The sequence below is a fragment of the Eretmochelys imbricata genome, chromosome 4 (genome assembly GCF_965152235.1).
Source record: "Eretmochelys imbricata isolate rEreImb1 chromosome 4, rEreImb1.hap1, whole genome shotgun sequence".
NCBI lineage: Eukaryota > Metazoa > Chordata > Testudines > Cheloniidae > Eretmochelys > Eretmochelys imbricata.
This window is the reverse complement of record NC_135575.1, coordinates 5,529,083-5,551,583: the sequence shown is the minus strand read 5'-3', so window position 1 is coordinate 5,551,583 and position 22,501 is coordinate 5,529,083. Positions and strand designations below refer to the sequence as shown.

General features: G+C 47.9%; 1 protein-coding gene across 2 annotated transcripts in view; it reads right to left on the bottom strand.

Moving 5' to 3' along the window:
• Positions 1–236: 236 nt before the first annotated feature.
• HOPX (HOP homeobox) overlaps positions 237–22,501 on the bottom strand; it is a 32,086-nt gene continuing 9,821 nt past the window's right edge. Inside the window, exons 2-4 of one of the 2 annotated variants that reach the window (XM_077814294.1) lie at positions 12,439–12,613; positions 764–871; positions 417–432 (exon numbers count right to left, since the gene is read on the bottom strand). In XM_077814294.1, coding sequence (XP_077670420.1) covers positions 794–871; positions 12,439–12,582 — 222 coding nt within the window. In that variant the 5' untranslated portion in view covers positions 12,583–12,613 and the 3' untranslated portion in view covers positions 417–432; positions 764–793. Of the gene's footprint in view, positions 872–12,438; positions 12,614–22,501 lie in introns of both variants that reach the window. The other variant, XM_077814293.1, reaches the window with a different exon arrangement.

The window sequence follows — 22,501 nt, the reverse complement described above, 5'->3', positions numbered from 1 at the left end:
CTGTCAGGGAGCTGATGGCTAAGAGCATCACATGCTGACAAAAACATGCTGAATAATGTGAACATCTACTTCAGGTTGTTTGGCTTGGCATGCGGGTGGCAGGTCAGACTAGGTGAGCTGAGGGTGTGGGCTCATCTGGCCTTGAACTGACTTTAGTGTGACCAGAACACAAATATTTTCAGTTTGAACAAAAAGTTCTAATTTTATTAATACATCAGAAAAATATTCCTTTTCATTCAGTGACATTTAGTAGACACACTTCAGATAAAGTCAAGGGTTCTTGGCATGATCTAGTAATTATGGATGTCCTCAGTTCTCCTCTGTGGTGATTTTCAGTGCTCTCTGTGTTGAGTTGAGCAAGCTCAGGTTAATGACACATCTGGTTTTCTGTTCCAGGAACCTAGAGACTGTTAATGCTGGCACTGGGTGTGCCTATGGGGATCGGAAGAAAAGGAAAATTTTCACACTATCATTCTGCCCTTTCATAGTAGCTTTGCTCAGAGCCAAGGCTTAGGTCCTTAACTGGTTCTGCTCTGTGCAGCTGACATTACATTTATACGCCATATGGAACTCAAATCCAAACAGGGTACAGCTGCTCTCCTCTTAGCCACTCTATAATATGTGACAAGAGCTGTTTAAAGTATTATATCATTATTTTTTTCTGGTTATGTACATTTTAAATAAAACACCATGTTAAACAGCAGGATGTTACTTTGGATCATAACATCTATTGCGAGAAGGAAAAGCAAAATCAGTTGTTTACAGTGAGTAGGGAAAAAGCTAGTCATCCTCCTCAGTCTCTAACGGATCCACACTCTGAAGGGAGCCCTTCGGATTTTCTCCACTCTGCAAGGCGCTGCTTGAACCATTTCTAGAGAACAGAGAAATGTACAAAGATGAATGTTTTCAAGGAAATTAGACTTATGCACTTAACTTCTTTGCATTGCAATAACTTTCTATTCCATTGCAATCACACACAAGGTAAAACATTTTGGAAGTGCCTATGTGATTTAGGAGCCTAAAGTCCCACCAAAAATCAACAGGAATAAAGCTCCTAAGTCAGTTAGGGGCTTTTGACAATATTACCCATTGTCTTACATTCCTACTTTCTAAAGACTCTATCAGGAGGATCTAGTTTTCCAATAGTCTTACATCACAATGGTAAGGTGATTTGTTGCCCAGAAAACAGATGGATCCAGGATGGGAGAAAGCTGCAGAGAGAGAGATGTGGCTGTCTTGCAGCAAGGGGCTGCTTTGATACCAGGTGTGCAGCAGTCCTGTGCTCCCAGTTAGTGTAGATATCAGAGAGTGAGGAAAGAAATGTGGATCACTGGACTAAACCTTTTACACGTAAAATAGACATGCAAGCTCTCTAGGGCAGGGACTATAGCCAGTGTTTTCCCCAGGAATTGAACTTAGTGGGGGTGTTCAAATTTATGAGGGAGGGAGGGGGTCAGGGCCGATGAGGAGTGAGACCGTGAGGGTGAAGGTGGGCTGTATGGCACCATAGTAAAAACTGAAAAATGTTTCATGACCATTTTATTAGATTTTAAAATCATCACACAAATTAAAGTTGGCTACTCAAGCCTTCTGTGAAGCACTACATCTACATCCTTCTTGGTTTCTTGTTATAATTTTGCACAACTCTGTTAATGAACTTCTCGAATGCAATGCGTTCATCTTTGGTGGCTTCTCATGTGTCCGGTACTTCCATTCTTTCAATTGATATGCTCATTAGTTCATTCACATGATCAGGCAGAAGGCGACTTCTTTCAAAACACAAAATTCTATTCAATGATGAAAAAGAACGCTCAGCTGTAGCTGTTGTGACTGGGAGTAGCAAGAGATGAATTCCTACTTCTTTCAGTCCAGGAAACAGCACAAAGATCAGGTCCAGCCACTAGTGATGATAAAAAAGAAGTTGAAGTCAAATCTTCATTCATTCATGGTATGATATTCCACTCTGTGTTCAAATTCTCTATTCTGTCCTGAGCACATGACAGCCCCATTGCTGGAGTGCCTCACTCCACTCAACTGTCAGTGTTTTATAGGACAGGGATCTGTAAAAGCTACGTAGAGGTTGAGTAGAATCTAGAAGTCGCTGTTGTAGATTTTTAAGACTCAAGTCTGTGTACTGTTTCAGCTGTCTTAACAAACACTTCTTGTCCTCTTAACTTAAGGATTCAATATAAATGCCTTCATTAGTCAACTTCTGGACTTGAAGTCTTTGCTTCTTCCAGTACTTTTTTAATGGATAGCTCTCTGATCAATCCAAATGTAGCTTCTATTGCTGGACAAAGATCTTCTACTGTTGTAGCAGATGCCTGGATGGCATTGTTTAATGACCCAAGTGGTTTCAACAGTAGACTTACAAGAGAGAGAATGGCAATAGTCTTCTCTGAACGTAGTAGCAAAAGTAATCCACCAGCCCCACTACTCAGATCCATCCCATCTTGGTAGATACTTTCCAAAGCCAGTAAGAATGGCTGGAGTAAGAATGGGCAGTAAGAATGGCTGTTAAGACAACAGCCAAGGATTGCTGATGAAAAAGCCAGCGGGTTTTCCCAGGTTGGACTAATTTGAACTTCAGTCCCAGTGTATCTTCTATATTTTCCAAGATATTCAGTCTTTTTGGACTCTTGCTGAAAAAATAATATAATGAAGACATTAAATTTATAGCTTTTAAAATGTCTTTCGGAGAGTCTGCAGCTCGTACTAGCGCTAGTTGGAGTAGATGGCCTCTGCAGGGTGTATAGGAGAGACTAGGGTTACACTTTTCTCTGAGCAAAGCTTGTCCTCCACCATGTCTTCCAGAGAAGTTTGCAGCTCCATCAAATGCACAAGCAGCCATCTGTTTGGGGTCCCATTGACAAGCATTTAACTCTTCTAAGATGTGGGTTGTCACAAATGCAGCCAATCTGTCTTCTATAACTTGAACATCTAGAAATGCATCTACTGGCCTACCACTGACATCAAGATAACGTACACAATGACTTAATAGTTGGTGCTCATTTGCATCAGTGCATTCATCAGCCATGTATGCAAATTTTTTGAATGTGGTGAGAGAGTTCTTCATTTTTTTCAACTGTTGAGTCTTTCACTGTTGCACCACATGTGTCTAGCCAGTCAGTTGAGTTTCTTGCAGAAAGATAGCGAGCATTTGCTGGTCTTGTTCAGAACCAGTGTTCAACTTCAGGATGAACAAGTGACAATGCACTTAACATTGGCCTCCAGTTTGTAGTGTGTGGTATTTCTTGCCTAAATAGAAAGTATGATGCCACAGCCATGTTTGTTCGCTTGAACTGTGTTGTGTCTCCAGCATTCTTAACAGCCTCATTAACACTTACCGGTGTTGTCCTTGGTCAGTGGAGACTCAGAGTTCAGAGGTGCTTTCACATGAGTTCACCTTCCAGGTGGGGGGCAAGAAGGCACTTTGCTCGTTCCTCCAGCTGCTCACTGTTCACTCTGGCCACTGTTGTTCATTGTGCCACCGTTTGCTCGATCGCTCTGTTGCCAATGGCCCTGCGCCGTCACCTTCTGCTGCCACCTCCACTGTGACCTCTGCGAGTTGGTCTCTTGAGGTTCTACCCAGCTCTGTGGTTTCAGCTGAGCTCTTGGTGGGGGAACCTCGCTGCTAGTGCAGACTGGGCCATCTCTTCCACAGAAACACTGTCCCACAGCAGGTCTAAGCACCTGATTATCAGTGATTTCAGTTGTAGTGGTCACTTAACAAAACAAAAGACCATCTATGGAGCCTAATCAGTTCTGTCTTTAAACAGTGGAGGGGGCAGGTCCAATAGTACTTGTGACTCAGGCAGACCATCAAGCAAAATACCTGTCCCCACCCTCTCTCTTGATGCCCTCAGTCAGCACAGGCTAAGTAGTGGTTTGAGCATTGGCCTGCTAAACCCAGGGTTGTGAGTTCAATCCTTGAGGGGGCCATTTAGGGATTTGTGGCATAAATTGGGGATTGGTCCTGCTTTGAGCAGGGGGTTGGACTAGATGACCTCCTGAGGTCCCTTCCAATCCTGATATTCTATGATTCTATGAAGTACAGTTCTACTGCCCTTTACTCATAGAATAAGAACAACAACATTTCTTTACACCCCGCATTCAAGTGATTTATAACCCAACCCCAGCCAAAATCTATCACTTGGGCAACACAGCTCTGTTTGCTCGATACCTAGGTAGATGAGGTTGGAATGTAAATACAGTCTGGTCCTTTAGCCTTTCCCCCCCAACCCCAGCTCATCACTAGCTGTCAGGGAGAATTCATTTAGAGTTTACTTATAAATCATAATTTGAAATTATTAGGTTGGCCAACATCACCAAAATGAATGCACTGACATGGTCATTAAAACAACAGCTGTAAAAGGAAGCTAGTCTGTGTTCATACTTTTCAAATCTAGTATACTTTTTCAGATACACATATTTTATCATACACTTTATATGCTTTTAAAGTGTGTATTAATGTTTCAATTTCAATTCAAATTTCCAAACAATCACTAAATTGGCAACACTGCATGTAACTAGTTCACAAAACTGGGCAGGGGGGTGTTGGGGAAATTCAGGGGTGGTAAACACCCCCATGGGGGGGTGTAGGGAAATCCCTCACTATAGCCCTAATCCTGCATGGGCAAAGTACCTGCATGGAGCTTTGTGCACGATGGGAGTTGATGTTTGCAGATCTCCAAGCACACTAATAGGGCTTGGCTGGTGGTAGCGAGTACAAGTGTATGGGCATATTGAAGGCTGTGATCACAACGCACTTTAATATAAGTGTGGAAATTATCTTCACTATAGGACTAAATTCTGTCTTTTTGCTGCAGAATTTTGCAGGACAGATAATCTAAGTCACATTTTTAACACTGACATTTTTGATTTTCTAATTCACAGAAGTAAGTACTGCCTAAGTGACCAGAACATGATTGGCACTGCATGAACAGCAATGCTGGGAAACCTGGAGTAGTGAAACTACCCTCATCCTCCCATCCAATGGTGGGATCAACATATGCTTTAGATGACAAGGGTGGTAATCAAAGAGGAAACTATTTCAAAGTGCACGAGGAAGAAGCAGAATGGCTCTCTGCAGATACAGGTACAGTTTGGTTAAAAATTTAGATCCCTGTGGTACAGGTAGGCTATTTTCTAGGTTCTGCACCTTTAAGAGTAAAGTGAACTCCCTAGCCTGTCTGCAGGGGCATGCCCTGTGAGTTAGCCCAAGATGGCAGGTAGTATAGAGTGAGTCACACACACTGTGCTCTCCACAGGAGATTGCATATTGTTTTTAATTTGCTTCTTGTTTCTGTTAATCTAAAATAAGTCATCCTCAATGGATGCCTACTATACAATGTTATAATGCCTCAGCTCTGCTGTATTCCCTTAGTGTTTGCCTTTGCGACCTTTTAACACTTACATAAGAAAATGTGTACTGTCAATAATGCCATGTGCCTTCAATAAAAAGCCAGCAGCTGAAATAAGTCATCCACACGGAAAGTACAATGAACGAGGAGTACTTGTGGCACCTTAAAGACTAACAAATTTATTTGGGCATAAGCTTTCGTGGTCTAAAGCCCACTTCATCAGATGCATGCAGTGGAAAATACAATAGGAAGATATATATATATATAGACAGAGAACATGAAAAAATGGGTGTTGCCATACCAACTCTAACAAGATTAATCATAGAATTATAGAATCATAGAATATCAGGGTTGGAAGGGACCTCAAGAAGTCACCTGGTCCAACCCCCTGCTCAAAGCCGGACCAATCCCCAACTAAATCATCCCAGCCAGGACTTTGCAAGCCGGGCCTTAAAAACCTCTAAGGAAGGAAATTCAACCACTTCCCTAGGTAACCCATTTCAATGCTTCACCACCCTCCTAGTGAAAAAGTTTTTCCTCAAATCCAAACTAAACCTCCCCCACTGCAACTTGTACCATTACTCCTTGTTCTGTCATCTGCTACCACTGAGAACAGTCTAGATCCATCCTCTTTGGAACCCCCTTTCAAGTAGTTGAAAGCAGCTATCAATCCCCCCGTTATTCTTCTCTTCTGCAGACTAAACAATCCCAGTTCCCTCAGCCTCTCCTCATAAATCATGTGTTCCAGTCCCCTAATCATTTTTGTTGCCCTCCGCTGGACGTTTTCCAATTTTTCCACAACCTTCTTGTAGTGTGGGGCACAAAACTGGACACAATTAAGGTGGGCTATTATCAGCAGGAGAAAAACTTTTGTAGTGATAATCAGGATGGCCCATTTCAAACAGTTGACAATCAGGTGTGAGTAACAATAGGGGGAAAATTAGCTTGGGGAAATAGATTTTACTTTGTGTAATGACCCATCCACTGCCAGTCCTTATTCAAGCCTAATTTAATGGTGTCCAGTCTGCAAATTAATTCCAGTTCTGCAGTTTCTCGTTGGAGTCTGTTTTTGAAGTTTTTTTGTTGAAGAATTGTGACTTTTAGGTCTGTAATTGAGTGACCAGGGAGGTTGAAGTGTTCTCCGACTTGTTTTTGAATGTTATAATTCTTGACGTCTGATTTGTGTCCATTTATTCTTTTGCGTAGAGACTGTCCGGTTTGGTCAATGTACATGGCAGAGGGGCATTGCTGGCACATGATGGCCTATAAGTACAATGTTGCTCTCCATCTGCGAATACGCACAGCACTCCTATGCCTGTGATCTACTATTTTGCTGTTAGCAGTTGTTTTTGGAGCTGTTGTGGTCACTAGAGACACCAGTGCCACAACACTTTTCCTAAGAGCATTGTAGCATCATTAACAGGGATATCTTGGCACAACTCCAGCCTGGTAAATATCTACTTAAATTTCTCCCTGTCAGTTCACTTAGATGCACTGTTTGTCACGTCCTGTCCCAAACAGTTGACCAGTCACCACTTTGCACTTCAGCAGTAGTCTCTCTGGTGTCTGACTACTGACTGGAGGACACTGCAGATGGAAAACACTGAAATTAATAATATTAGACACAGTACATGTGCTATATAACTAAAACCTCAGTCTTGATTTATTACATAAACAACCCTTTTTTAAAAAAACATCCTCAGCTCTGTAGGAGTATTTCAGGTTCAGGAGCAGACAAGCTTGTCTATGAAGGTCAAATTTTAATGTGCAGTAATTTCCACGAGAGAGACACAGGTTCTGTGCACCCTGTGCGATATTTGATCGTCACTTTGTAAAGAAAGAAGTGAAACTTCAGAGCCATAGCACATCTCTAACAAACTAACACACAGCAGCAGCTCTGCCCATCGTCTGATGTCACCTTTTAACCAGGGAAATAAGTCCTTTAAGGGGAGACTCCAATGAGGAGCATGGATTCTCTTTTGTGATAGCTTGTTTTAATCAGGAGATCAGCACTAAGAGGCTCGTGTGTGACTGATTCTTGCCCCGCCCCCCCGGAGCAGCTTGGAACCAGGAGCACAGCGTGGTGTTAGACACAGAGACCTGCACTGCTCCCTACTGGTGCCAGCTGCACTCTGGTAAACTGAAGGGGGAGAAGGGTGCTGTGAACAAAGGAATGAATATTACACAAGGGCCACTTACACGGGCCAGGCCAGAGACTGGTCTCGCTATGTTTAGCCCATTTGTGACTCCACTGACTGCAATGGTACTTCTGAGTTACACAGTCTGAGATCTGAACTGGGCCCTTTCCATTTCACTTCCCCTGAGCTCAGAGGCAGCCTGTAGCACGTGGCGAAACGGTTTTCCTGGTGCTGCTTTCTTTTTAGATGCAACTTCGGCAATTTTCAAAAAGAAAACTATCAAATGGTAATGGCCCAGTGGGTGCTTCGCAGTTCCACCCTCATAGAATCATAGAATATCAGGGTTGGAAGGGACTCAGGAGGTCATCTAGTCCAACCCCCTGCTCAAAGCAGGACCGATCCTCAATTAAATCATCCCAGCCAGGGCATTGTCAAGCCTGACCTTAAAAACTTCTAAGGAAGGAGATTCCACCACCTCCCTAGGTAACACATTCCAGTGCTTCACCACCCTCCTAGTGAAAAAGTTTTTCCTAACATGCAACCTAAACCTCCCCCACTGCAACTTGAGACCATTGCTCCTTGTTCTGTCATCTGCTACCACTGAGAACAGTCTAGATCCATCCTCTTTGGAACCCCCCTTCAGGTAGTTGAAAGGAGCTATCAAATCCACCCTCATTCTTCCCTTCCGCAGACTATACAATCCCAGTTCCCTCAGCCTCTCCTCATAAGTCATGTGCTCCAGCCCCCTAATCATTTTTGTTGCCCTCCGCTGGACTCTTTCCAATTTTTCCACATCCTTCTTGTAGTGTGGGGCCAAAACTGGACACAGTACTCCAGATGAGACCTCACCAATGTCGAATAGAGGGGAACGATCACGTCCCTCGATCTGCTGGCAATGCCCCTACTTATACAGCCCAAAATGCCGTTAGCGTTCTTGGCAACAAGGGCACACTGCTGACTCATATCCAGTTTCTTGTCCACTGTAATCCCTAGCTCCTTTTCTGCAAACTGCTGCCGAGCCATTCGGTCCCTAGTCTGTAGTGGTGCATGGGATTCTTCTGTCCTAAGTGCAGGAATCTGCACTTGTCCTTGTTGAACCTCATCAGATTTCTTTTGGCCCAATCCTCCAATTTGTCTAGGGCCCTCTGTATCCTATCCCTACCCTCCAGCGTATCTACCACTCCTCCCAGTTTAGTGTCATCCACAAACTTGCTGAGGGTGCAATCCACACCATCCTCCAGATTATTTATGAAGATATAGAACAAAACCGGCCCCAGGACTGACCCTTGGGGCACTCCACTTGATACCGGCTGCCAGCTAGACATGGAGCCATTGATCACTACCCGTTGAGCCCGACAATGTAGCCAGCTTTCTATCCACCTTATAGTCCATCCAGCCCATACTTCCTTAACTTGCTGGCAAGAATACTGTGGGAGACAGGGTCAAAAGTTTTGCTAAAGTCAAGGAACAACATGTCCACTGCTTTCTCTTCATCCACAGAACCAGTTATCTCGTCACAGAAGGCAATTAGATTAGTCAGGTATGACCTGCCCTTGGTGAATCCATGCTGACTGTTCCTGATCACTTTCCTCTCCTCTAATTGCTTCAGAATTGATTCCTTGAGCACCTGCTCCATGATTTTTCCAGGGACTGAGGTGAGGCTAACTGGCCTGTAGTTCCCAGGATCCTCCTTCTTCCCTTTTTTAAAGATGGGCACTATATTAGCCTTTTTCCAGTTGTCCGGGACCTCCTCCGATCGCCATGAGTTTTCAAAGATAATGGCCAATGGCTCTGCAATCACATTCGCCAACTCCTTTAGCACTCTTGGATGCAGCGCATCCGGCCCCATGGACTTGTGCACGTCCAGCTTTTCTAAATAGTCCCAAACCACCTCTTTCTCCTGGGTCTGCTCATTGTGCTTGGTCTCTGTGCTATCTAGGGCTCACCTGGCCCCCTTCACTATACTGGCCTTCCAAATCCTGACCCTGAACCCCGCGTCTTGCAGCCAGTCTGGCAGCTCCTGCCTCCTATTGAAGGAGCTTCCAGAATTTCTTTGACCCCTTTTAGTCCACAGAGAATTCAGCTGATGCTACTGATCTGATTTAAAGGGACAGAAACGAGGACCAAGGAGAAAAAGGAGAGACCGGCCAGTGAGAAAGGGGCCATTGTGAAGGTGCTGTAAATGGCCTGGCCTGCATTGTAAGAGCAGAGACAGCCAGGGCTGCTGCTGGAAACCCAGCACTAGAGGAGTCACAGTGGAGTCTGCCAGCCCAGCCTGGAGGGGAAGTGACAGCAATTCAGCCTCCCCAGGAGAGCCAGCGGGGACAGGGAGAGAAAGAAACAGGCTTGAAAGGAAGAGGAGAGAAATGCCAGACAGCGTGAGAGAGAGAAGGGGCAGGCCAAGCAGGCTGGGGAAGGGATGGAGCTCTGGGGTAGCAAGGGCAGGTGCTGGTGAAGTAGCTGGGAGCAAGGCTGGGGCGGCAAATTGAGGCCATGGGATGGAGGAGGGGAGCACTTATGGGGCTATGCGGTGTGCGATGGGAGCAGGGTCATGGGTGTGTGTTGAGCATAGGGTGTATGGGGCTGTGGCATGGGGCGTGGTGGGAGTCTGGTGTAAGAAGGACAGCAGAGTTGTGGAGGTAAGCGGTGAGATTATGGGGCTGTGCGCCGGACAGCAGAGTTATAGCAGTGTGGGGTGGGATGCAGGTGTGCTGTGAGATGAGGAGCAGGATTATGAGGCTGTGGGGTGGAAGGTAGGACTCTGGGGGCAGTTGGGGTAGGAGGATGTGGAGTTAGTGGTATGGAGAGCAGTGATATGGGGTGTTGTGGTATGAAGAGTGGGGTTATGGGGTGGACTGAGGTTGAGGGTGTGGGGTGAATCACAGAGTTATGGTGTTGTGGGGTGGGGAATGGAGTTATGAGGTGCAGTGTGGTTGTGGCATGAGGCAAGGAGCAGGGCTGAGGGGTTAGCTGGTGCAATGGGGTTGTGGGGTGAGATGGAGCAGTGGGGTGAAGTGAGGAGTTTGCATGTGGAGGTTTGGTGTGAGATGGGGATATGGGGCTCAGTGGGGCTGTCGAAGTGTGAGGTGAGGCTGGAAGGCTGGAGAGCAGGGTGCACTGGGGTACAGGGCTGGGGACTCTGGGGGCAGCATACAGGAGTGTGTTTGGGTTCTGGTGATGTGGGGTGAGGCAGGTTTGTTGGGGTAGGGAGCAGAGGCAGTGAGATTTGTACAGTTATGAGGGAATAGGGGTGTGGAGATGAAAAGAGTGGGATTGTGGAGGCAACAGAGTTAGCATTGTGGAGTTCGGAGCAGGGTTAGGGTGAATTGGGAGTATGAGGGTATGGGGTTATGTGGTGGCTTGGGGCTATAGGGTTATAGGGTGGGGTGGGGGTGATTGGGTGGTTAGGAGCTATAGAGTTGTGGAATGGGTCGTGGCTGTAGGGTTATGGGGCGAGGAGTGCAGTTATGGGGTGGGTATGGAATGGTTCGGGGCTGTATGGCTATGGATCCAGGAGTGGAGTTATGGGGTGAGTTGTGGAGTGGGTCGGGGCTCTGGGGTTATGGGGCGAGGAGTGGAGTTATGGGGTGAGTTGTGGGGTGGGTTGGAACTATAGGGTTATGGGGTGGGGAGGGGTTTATGGGGTGGGTTACGAAATGGGTCGGGGCTAAAGGGTTATAGGGCAAGGAGTGGAGTTATGGGGTGGGTTGTGGAGTGGGTGAGGGCTCTAGTTATGGGTTGAGGAGTGGAGTTATGGGGTGGGTTCTGGAGTGGGTCAGGGCAGTAGGGTTCTAGGTTGGGGAATTGAGTTATGGGGTGGGTTGTGGGTGACTCAGGGCTGTAGGGTTTTGGGGCGAGGAGTGGAGTTATGGGGTGGGTTGTGGAGTGGTTCGCGAGTGTAGGGTGATGAGGACAGGAGGGAGACATGGGGTGGGTTGTGTAATGTGTCAGGGCTGCATGGTTACGGGACAAAGAGGGAGTTATGAGGTGGGTTGTGGAGTGGGTCAGGGCTGTAGAATTATGCGGCGAGGAGTGGAGTTTTGGGGTGGGTTGTGGAGTGGGTCAGAGATCTGGGGTTATGGGGCAAGGAGTGGAGTTATGGGATGGGTTGTGGAGTGGTTCGGGGCTGTAGGGTTATAGTTTGGGGAGTGGATTTGTGGAGTGGGATGTGGAGTGGTTCGGGGCTGTAGGGTTATAGTTTGGGGAGTGGATTTGTGGGGTGGGTTGCGGAGTCATCAGGGCTGTAGGGTTATAGTTTGAGGAGTGGAGTTATGGGGTGGGTTATGAAATGGGGAGCGCTGTAGGGTTATGGGGCGAGGAGTGGAGTTATAGAGTGGGTGTGGAACGGGTTGGGGCTGTAGGGTTATGGGTGGAATTATGGGGTGGGTTGTGGAGTGGGTCAGGGCTGTAGGGCTATGGGGCAAGCAGTGGAGTTATGGGGTGGGTTGTGGAATGGGTCGGGGCTGTAGGGCTATGGGGCGAGCAGTGGAGTTATAGGGTGGGTTGAGGAGTGGGTCAGGGCTGCAGTGTTATTGGGTGAGGTGGGGTTATGGGGTGGGTTGAGGAGTGGGTCGGGGCTATAGGGCTATGGGGCGAGGAGTGGAGTTATGGGGTGGGTTGAGGAGTGGGTCGGGGCTGTAGGGCTATGGGGCGAGCAGTGGAGTTATAGGGTGGGTTGAGGAGTGGGTCAGGGCTGCAGTGTTATTGGGTGAGGTGGGGTTATGGGGTGGGTTGAGGAGTGGGTCGGGGCTGTAGGGCTATGGGGCGAGGAGTGGAGTTATGGGGTGGGTTGAGGAGTGGGTCGGGGCTGCAGGGCTATGGGGCGAGGAGTGGAGTTATGGGGTGGGTTGAGGAGTGGGTCGCGGCTGTCGGGGGGGAGTGGGTTTCTGGGCCGAGGAGCAGGGCTTTGGGCCCGTGGGCCCGTGTTGCTCACTCACCAGGGTCTCCTCCTCGGACAGCCCCGCCTCGGCGGCGATGAGGCACAGGGTGGTGGGGTCCGGGTGCTTGTTGACCTTGCTGAAGTTATACTCCAGGATCTCCAGCTGCTCCTCCGTGGGGCCCATCAGCTGCTCAGTGGCCATTTCCTCTGCACACGGGGTGCTGGGCGAGGGGCTGAGGAGAGAGACCAGGGGGAAGGGGGTTCTTGCCTGAGCCCAGAGCAGGCGGTGGAGCTGCGTCCCCTCCTGCCCTGTGCGGCTGGTGCTCTGCTCAGCCCTTGACACACAGCTCCAGGCCGTACTGCCGCAGCCAGCTCTGATCAGCAGGCAGAGCGGCCGCAGCATGTGGTCTCTGGGCCTGGTGGGGCCTGCATGCATTGTGAGTGCGACACTGTCCAAAGCCAGGGCAGTCTCATGCTGGGGGCTGTCCCAAACCAGGCTAATCTGAAAGAGTGAGATTTAGTGCGCTGGCTCGTTGGGATTCCCCCCAGCAAACCCCTTTATCGTAGGGAGGGGAGAACCAGCCACCAAAGACCCCTGAATAGAGTAACCACCCTCCTGATGCACAGGACCAGCGGGCTAGGTAATGCGTGGCAGTCTGCACACAGGGCAATACTCAGTCTGCTACTTGCAAACCATTCAGAGGCTCCATATCCTGTATCTTCTGTTCCCACTTGGGTTTGAGCAGAGCCCCTTCACCACATGGTAGAGGGGACAGAATATTGGGCTTGTGTGATTGCAACTGCTCAGCCCAAAGATTAGCAGAAAGGCATAATTGGAATTTGGGACAGTGGAAATCTGGGGAGAGCGTTAGCTAGTTCACATCAATGCGTATCTATCTGCTTGAGCTGTAACAGCCCGGTAGAGCAGAAAATAACACCTCTTTCCATGCTGATTCCGTGCTCTGCTGGGCAAAGCTATTTTGCCATGTTTACAGTTCCAGCAGCCTCCTGCAGGGCTGATTCCTATTCACAACTTGAGGCGTTGGCATCGCTCGTTGGGGATGTTACAGGAATGTGCATGGCTCTGGAAGGAGAGGCTGCTAGTTATCGCGCTAGGAGAGCTAGCCCTCTGGATCCTGTAGTGCCCTGCAAGCCCTGGTAACAAATTAGTGCATTAAGGGTAACTGCTAAGGAAAAAAAAAAAAGCATTGTGCTTTTTTCTTGCTTCTCCCTGATGTTGAAAGAATGTCTGAAAGGTTTTTTTGTGGAATGCTTTTTTCCTTGGGCGTATCAGCAACCGAAGGGCTTCCCTGCACGGCCAGACACCTTATAGAACCACTGCATTGAAGCGTGACCTATCGGCCATGTTTAGAGCAGTGTAGGAAATGGTTTCCCTTCCCAGGAGAACTGTGCAGAGTTCAAAAGAAATTTCTGTCCCAAAATTGACAGAAAAGTCAAAATGTCAAAAATTTTCACAAACTGAAAAATCTGCATTTTGTTTCCGATTGGGTCAATTGAAATCATAGAATCATAGAATATCAGGGTTGGAAGGGACCTCAGGAGGTCATCTAGTCCAACCCCCTGCTCAAAAGCAGGATCCATACCCAATTAAATCATCCCAGCCAGGGCTTTGTCAAGCCTGACCTTAAAAACTTCTAAGGAAGGAGATTCCACCACCTCCCTAGGCAATCCAAACCACCCTCCTAGTGAAAAAGTTTTTCCTAATATCCAACCTGAACCTCCCCCACTGCAACTTGAGACCATTACTCCTTGTCCTGTCCTCTTCCACCACTGAGAATAGTCTAGAACCATCCTCTCTGGAACCACCTCTCAGGTAGTTGAAAGCAGCTATCAAATCCCCCCTCATTCTTCTCCTCTGCAGACTAAACAATCCCAGTTCCCTCAGCCTCTCCTCATAAGTCATGTGTTCCAGACCCCTAATCATTTTTGTTGCCCTTCGCTGGACTCTCTCCAATTTATCCACATCCTTCTTGTAGTGTGGGGCCCAAAACTGGACACAGTACTCCAGATGAGGCCTCACCAATGTCGAATAGAGGGGGACGATCACGTCCCTCGATCTGCTCGCTATGCCCCTACTTATACATCCCAAAATGCCATTGGCCTTCTTGGCAACAAGGGCACACTGCTGACTCATATCCAGCTTCTCGTCCACTGTCACCCCTAGGTCCTTTTCCGCAGAACTGCTGCCTAGCCATTCGGTCCCTAGTCTGTAGCTGTGCATTGGGTTCTTCCGTCCTAAGTGCAGGACCCTGCACTTATCCTTATTGAACCTCATCAGATTTCTTTTGGCCCAATCCTCCAATTTGTCTAGGTCCCTCTGTATCCTATCCCTGCCCTCCAGCGTATCTACCACTCCTCCCAGTTTAGTATCATCCGCAAATTTGCTGAGAGTGCAATCCACACCATCCTCCAGATCATTTATGAAGATATTGAACAAAACCGGCCCCAGGACCGACCCCTGGGGCACTCCACTTGACACCGGCTGCCAACTAGACATGGAGCCATTGATCACTACCTGTTGAGCCCGACAATCTAGCCAACTTTCTACCCACCTTATGGTGCATTCATCCAGCCCATACTTCCTTAACTTGCTGACAAGAATACTGTGGGAGACCGTGTCAAAAGCTTTGCTAAAGTCAAGATATAATACATCCACTGCTTTCCCTTCATCCACAGAACCAGTAATCTCATCATAGAAGGCGATTAGATTAGTCAGGCATGACCTTCCCTTGGTGAATCCATGCTGACTGTTCCTGATCACTTTCCTCTCATGTAAGTGCTTCAGGATTGATTCTTTGAGGACCTGCTCCATGATTTTTCTGGAGACTGAAGTGAGGCTAACTGGCCTGTAGTTCCCAGGATCCTCTTTCTTCCCTTTTTTAAAGATTGGCACTACATTAGCCTTTTTCCAGTCATCAGGGACTTCCCCCGTTCGCCACGAGTTTTCAAAGATAATGGCCAATGGCTCTGCAATCACAGTCGCCAATTCCTTTAGCACTCTCGGATGCAACTCGTCCGGCCCCATGGACTTGTGCACGTCCAGTTTTTCTAAATAGTCCCTGACCACCTCTTTCTCCACAGAGGGCTGGCCGTCTATTCCCCATGTTGTGATGCCCAGCACAGCAGTCTGGGAGCTGACCTAGTTCATGAATGTACTCCTGTTTATTTTGATTTTGACCTTTCTCTGAGAACCTGTTTTTTTTTTAACTATAAATTAACTAAAAGTTTAACCAAAGTCACTTTGAACTGAAAACGGGATTTTTCATTTTGAAAATGTCAAAACGGGACATTTTTGACAATTGTGATTTTTTCCCCCAACTTTTTTTGAAAGTGGAAATGTGTCAAACCTGCCCCTTTCCCAGGAGACATTTCAGTTTTAACAAAATGGCATTTTTCCAACAAAAAATAAGTTATGTGAAAAATTCCCACCCATGATAATGGCAGGACAGGTTTTGCTCCCTCGTGGTCAGGGGAGCCTTTCCAATCTCTGGGAGTGCATGAGGAAGGAACGGAAGAGAGCAAACAGGGAAGGGGGCGCTGTCTCTGTTTGGAGGGGTGAGCGGGACAGGACGGGGGGAGGGGAGCGGCTGCAGATGTGAGGCAGTTTGTCTGAAGCCTGTGTATGAGTCCCCTGCAGGAGCTGGCGTATGTGTGTGTGACTAGAGCTGAGGGTGACCATAGAGCAAATGTGAAAAATCAGGACGGGGATGTGGGTAACAGGTGCCTATAAAAGGCAAAGCCCCAAACATCAGGACTAGCCTTATAACCACAGGCCAGCTGGTCTCCCTACTGGAGCTGGGGGCAAGGGGAGGCACCTGCATGGGTGGGTGGGTTCATGCTGGCTGGATTTTCGAGGGGTGGCAGTGTGAGATTTTGGGGTGGGGGGCTGGAGAGATGGTGAAGGCGGGGGCAGCACAGAGAGGTTGTAAAGGGGCACACGAGAGCAGGAAGGAGCACATCGAGGATGGAGGCTTAGCCCATTTTCTTGAGTAGAAAGTGTAGGCACAAAAGGATTCACTAACCAGCCATGCTTGAAGCAGGGCTGGGTTGTTGAGAACTGTCCCCTTGTGCCCCCACTCCATTACTTCTCTTGAAGGTCCACCTCAGCATGTCCCAGTCCTGATTTTGGTCACTGCGCATGCCGGGCCCAGCACCTCCTGGTCTTTACTTGGTGAAGTCCTGCTCCTTCCCAGTCCCTTCCCCCACCCCTTGTTTATTAGCACTGGTAACGGTGTATGGCCAACATACAGTCCTGTCCTGCAAAGATTTAAGAATATGAGGAACTTTACTCGCACAAGTAAAGCTCCATTCGACTCAATTATTCACATGCTTCAGTCTTTGCAGATGCAGATCCTCAACTTGCAAGCCCCTTAGCACAGGGACGCTCCAGTATTTAGTTTTTAGTCTGTTAAGTGTCATGTTCTCCTACGCCACTTCAACGCATGAGAAGGCTGGGGCAGATTCTACCGTCAGTCAAAGCAGTGCATCTCCCCACGCAGCCCAGGGCCCCATGGTTTGTTCTTAGTCACCCCACAAATACCCATCTCCAAGTGCTTTATGGTTCTACTGGCAGCTCCCATTGGGCTCTCAGGGGGATGCATATCCATTCCCAAAGAGCCCAACGTAGACAAGGAATGCAGTCCTCCAGGAAAGCATCAAATGAAGTGCAAGATTTTCCACACCTGAGATCACCTTGGGGAAACGTTACCCAGCAAACTTCCAAGGCACTAACGACCCTGTCACAAGTTTTGAACTACGGATTGTGGGAATATTTCTTGTGTGTGCTAAGCCGGAGTTTCCCGTGCCCATCTTCAGTTTCGTTGCTAGGGGATTTCTGTAGTATCCTGACACACTTCTCACCCTCAGGCTGAGCAGTTCACACTATTTCACATGGTTGTGACACAGGTTCATACTCTGTTGGAGGACTGCAAAACAAATGTTTGTTTGCTAGCTCTTAGACACCAAGAAGACATAGCTGCATAAACTCTAACCTTAGCAGCTCCAAAAGCATTCCTGTGTTCTTCCAGGTTACCATTCTGTTTGTAGGCCCTACTGCATTTCTAGCATGCAGAGTTGGGGGAAATATTTCATGCAAAACCTTTGTTTGCACACGCACACACAAATGCAGATTCGGGTCGTCCAAAACAATTTGTGAATTCAGCAAATTGTTTTTGTTGAATGTTTTTTCCCTTGGAAAGGTTGAAACAGTTTGTTTCAGCAGTTCTGAAATGAAATGTTTTGACTTTTCATTTCAGAAAGTCAGTTTGCATTGGGATGTCCCTGGGTCACTGGGCAGGTGACCTGCAAAGCGCTGACCTCTATTACCACTCAACAGAGGGGCAAAAACCTAATTTGTGCATCAATCTACAAGCTGTTGCACAGGCCGAGGATGCAAAGACCACCTGAGGCACAGGGCTGTGGAAATGTGTCCCGGCAATGTGCTGTCACCCCACGCAGTGCCGGCAGAGTTGTGTGACGCATTAGTATTGTTCTCCAAGTCACCACAGAGAACTGCAGTAAAGGAGTCAGAGCTCTTTACAAATGGAATAGCTTTTAGAGTCTTATGCTGCCCCGTGCCTGGGACATCCCCCCTAAGCCCCTGGCCTATACAACCACACCTGCCTTCACATTCCCTCCTCAAAAGCCATGTCTTCCCTTGGGCCTTACCCTGGCCCAGCTGTCATCCAGGGCATTGGAGGAAGGGGTAAACAGGTGGCAAAGTTTGCAGATGATACTAAACTGCTCAAGATAGTTAAGACCAAAGCAGACTGTGAAGAACTTCAAAAAGCTCTCACAAAACTAAGTGATTGGGCAACAAAACGGCAAATGAAATTTAATGTGGATAAATGTAAAGTAATGCACATTGGAAAAAATAACCCCAACAATAGATAGACTATGATGGGGGCTAATTTAGTTATAACTAATAAGGAAAGAGATCTTGGAGTCATCGTGGATAGTTGTCTGAAGACTTCCACGCAGTGTGTGGCAGCAGTCGAAATAGCAAACAGGATGTTAGGAATCATTAAAAAAGGGATAGAGAATAAGACGGAGAATATCTTATTGCCCTTATATAAATCCATGGTACACCCACATCTTGAATATTGCGTACAGATGTGGTCTCCTCGTCTCAAAAAAGATATACTGGCATTAGAAAAGGTTCAGAAAAGGGCAACTAAAATGATTAGGGGTTTGGAACGGGTCCCATATGAGGAGAGATTAAAGAGGCCAGGACTTTTCAGCTTGGAAAAGAGGAGACTAAGGGGGGATATGACTGAGGTCTATAAAACCATGAGTGGTGTGGAGAAAGTGAATAAGGAAAAGTTTTTTACTTGTTCCCATAATATAAGAACTAGGGGCCACGAAATGAAATTAATGGGTAGCAGGTTTAAAACAAATAAAAGGAAGTTCTTCTTCACACAGCACACAATCAACCTGTGGAACTCCTTGCCTGAGGAGGTTGTGACGGCTAGGACTATAACAGGGATTAAAAGAGAACTAGATAAATTCATGGAGGTTAAGTCCATAAATGGCTATTAGCAGGATGGGTAAGGAATGGTGTCCCTAGCCTCTGTTTGTCAGAGGGTGGAGATGGATGGCAGGAAAGAGATCACTTGATCATTACCTGTTAGGTTCACTCCCTCTGGGGCCCCTGGCATTGGCCACTGTCAGAGGACAGGATACTGGGCTGGGTGGACCTTTGGTCTGAACCAGTATGGCCATTCATATGTTCTTATGTCCCCAAATGTCCAATCAACCATAATGTCCAGCTATCCTGGTTTCTACTCTGGTTCAGTCTGGCTCTGTGGCTATAGCTGGATCCTATCTAGAAGCCGCATTGTAGCCTGATGTTGGAGTGATGGTTCGGGGGCTCAGTGTAATAGCCAGGCTAGACAGAAAGAAAGAAGGAAGGGAACAGTCAGGTCAGAAAAACGTGCAGTTGCCAATGTGAGCCCCAGAGCTAGAGTGCTGAAATGGGAAAGAAGCTCCCACTATTCTGCTCCTCCTGTAGGAGAACAGGGAAGGAACAAGCTGTGGCAGGCTTCCCTTACATGGATTGCAGTTTGGCTTACGCATGGTGGGTTGTGTTGCGTTGTCTGGAATCTGTTTGTGTTCTGTTTCTAGGAATGACAGCAGTGTGTTAACGTGGCTGGTTATGAAAAGGCGTTTGAATTGTGCAAGATACGCCCAGTAGTAAGTGGGTCACCCTGAGCTGACAGGTTGTGTGTGGTTTGACAGGTTGGGAATGCCCGCTTCCGAAGGGAAGAGAGGGGCTGTGCTGGAAAGGGAAGTGGTTTGACCAGGAGTCCTGCCTGGCTCTGGGTTTTGTAGCTGGGGACTCGGAACCCTCCATAGCACTGTCTTTACTGCAGAGGGCTTCCTGGTGGCAGAAATGAATGTTGTGGGGCCTGCGCAATGGCGACGGAGCTAGAGCTGAACATCATGCCTGCCCTGAGTGCCAGGGGAAGAGCCGCAGCAGCTGAACTGCCTGAGACAGCCACAGACCAGCAGGGGGCCTGGTGGGGTGGATGTTGCTGGGCCAGAGCAGCCCAGCTGAGGAGCCGCTTCCTAGCACCCGCTTGATCAGCACTGGGCCTAATGGGATCTGCAAGTGAGCTTTTAGGTGGATGTAAATAGAGCTGTGGGCCCTCAAAAAGCAGGACACTTAATAACTGGGACTGTGGGGTGCGCCATACTCCTGATCATAGAACCACAGGGTTAGAAGGGACCGCCCGGGTTAGTCTAACCCCCGCCACAATGCAGCATTTGTTGTGTCTAAACCATCCAAGATAGGTGGCTCTGTCCAGCCTTCTATAGAAAACCTCCAGTGAAGAAGCTTCCACAACCTCCCTAGGCGTCTGTTCCATTGTCCTACTGGTCTGACCGTTAGGAAGTTTTTCCTGAGATTTAATCTAAATCTGCTGTGGGGTAGGTTGAACCCATTGCCATTTGCTCTGTTCTCTGTGGCAAGAGAGAACAACTTTTCTCCATCTTTTTTAAGGCAGCCTTTCAAGTATCTGAAGACAGCTTACATATCTCCCCCTTAATCTCCTCTTGTCCAAACTAAACATACCCAGTTCCTTCAGCCTTTGTGCATACGGCTTTCACTGCATTTCTTTGATCATCTTTGTTGCTCACCTCTGGATCCTTTCCAGTTTCTCCACATTTCCACATCCACGGATGACCAGAATTGGACAGCTTGGGTTTTGCCCGTTTTATTGCAGGTAAATATATAGTGATTGTGTTTTTCCCAAATAAAAGGTGTGCATGGTTCCTTATTCCCAAGGACTCTGAGTGCTGGGAAAGGGGAAAGAACCACCTGCAATAGTGACCAGGGAATTTAAAGGTTAAGTTTCTGAAAGATGGGCATGGCTAAGGTTTTAATTGGGGGTGGAGAAGGCTAGAGCCACATGTTTCTAGAAAGGTCCCCCTGGCATCTCATTGGAGCTAGCCTGGGTTAGTGCCATGGACAGCTGAGGGCAAATGGTCTCCAGGCACAGGTGAACTTGTGGAAGTGGAAATTCCACCCTCCCCATTGCTACTCCCCTGCTCCAAAACACAACTAAGATCTGGCTTGAACTTGCTGTGAAAAGGCAGCAGATTCTGACGTCAGAATCAAACCTTATATCCTGCTTTGTCACCAGCGATTGCGAGGAATCTCTCAGGAGCCCCCTGTAGCAGCTGTGTTTTCATGTCCCAGCAGGACTTGGTACAACCCCCCAGGCTCACAAACCAGGGTGGCACTTTCGAGGCCGACAGTCATAGACTCTAAAGTGCCGAGGCCTTATTGAAAGCCGATGGGACTTTGACTCCTAACTGCCAAAGTCATTTCTGAAAATGGGGCAAATGCTCATAAGTCACAGAGGGGCTTTTGAAATGTTACTCTCTGTCTCAAAGCCCTTTGAGCTTTCTGCTGCCAACACCCTGTCTGGAAACTCCTGTTCAAGCCACTTCTGCAGAAGGCGGCATTTGCTAGTGAAATCACTGTTTGGCAATATGGAAAGTGGTCATAAATAGGACTGTACCCAACATCACATGACTCATTGGTTGCTCAAACACAGAGCTTTTTTCTTGTGTCCGAGAATGCTGCAGGACAGTAACCACACCCATGGCTCTGGGATGTACTGGGGTGTGAAGTGGGTGGGACCAGCTGATTTCTCGTTACGAAACAAACGAATGACCAACTCGCTCACCTCTTGAAAGTAATAGAACATCATTGCTTGTGCAAACTTAATTACTGCCACACCCTCATTTGGTCACTAGTGACCCACACAAACAAAATGAGTAGAATGCTATCCTAAGGGACAAACCTTCACCTGCGTCCTCCAGCACTCAGCCACAGGAAGGCCAGTGTCCTCCTGCCTGGTCAGCAATGTGGAGTACTCTGCATAGAAAGCTGAGTGACTCCAACAGAGCACACAGTCAAGAGACAAAGTGGGTTTGCCTACCCAGCAGTGGGGAGGCAGCACGTGTAGACGTACTCGAGCCAGCTTGGATCTAGCTCGCTCAAAGTGACCATAGCAGTGAAGCTGTGGCAGCAAGGGCAGTGGCACGGCTAGCCCCATTCGGGACTTGGGCGTGTACTTGAGCCGCTCACCCTAGCTCAACGGTAGCTCAGGTACTGTGTGTGTAGACGTGCTGCAGTCACAGCTTCTGACTGTGGTGTAGACACAGACTCGCTGCGGCTTTGACAGGCGGGGTTTGTGCAAAAAGATAGTGGCCCCAAACTGGAAACCTAAATCTGGTTGTAGGCACCTTAATTAAAATACCCTGATTTTCAGAGGTGCTGAGCAGATGCTGATGGGTAGGGTTAAACAAACAGAGCCCAAGGAGGCCTCTGCCCAGCATAGGCTGAAATTTAGGCTGGCGAGCAAAGGATAACCCGGCTGATTGTAACTGCCTTGGGGGAGCTAGAAGGAAATAAATGGTCCTGCAAGTACCTAGGGACTAGATTTGCCAGGCTGGCTGAGTCCATCCCAATGCCTGGAATTGTCTCACTGGTCGCTGGTGTAGTTTGCCGAAGGCCAGTTCCCTGCCTGCCATCCGGCAAGGGCGCACGCTGCAAACCCCGATGCTTCTGGCTGAACTGGAAGGAGTAGGGA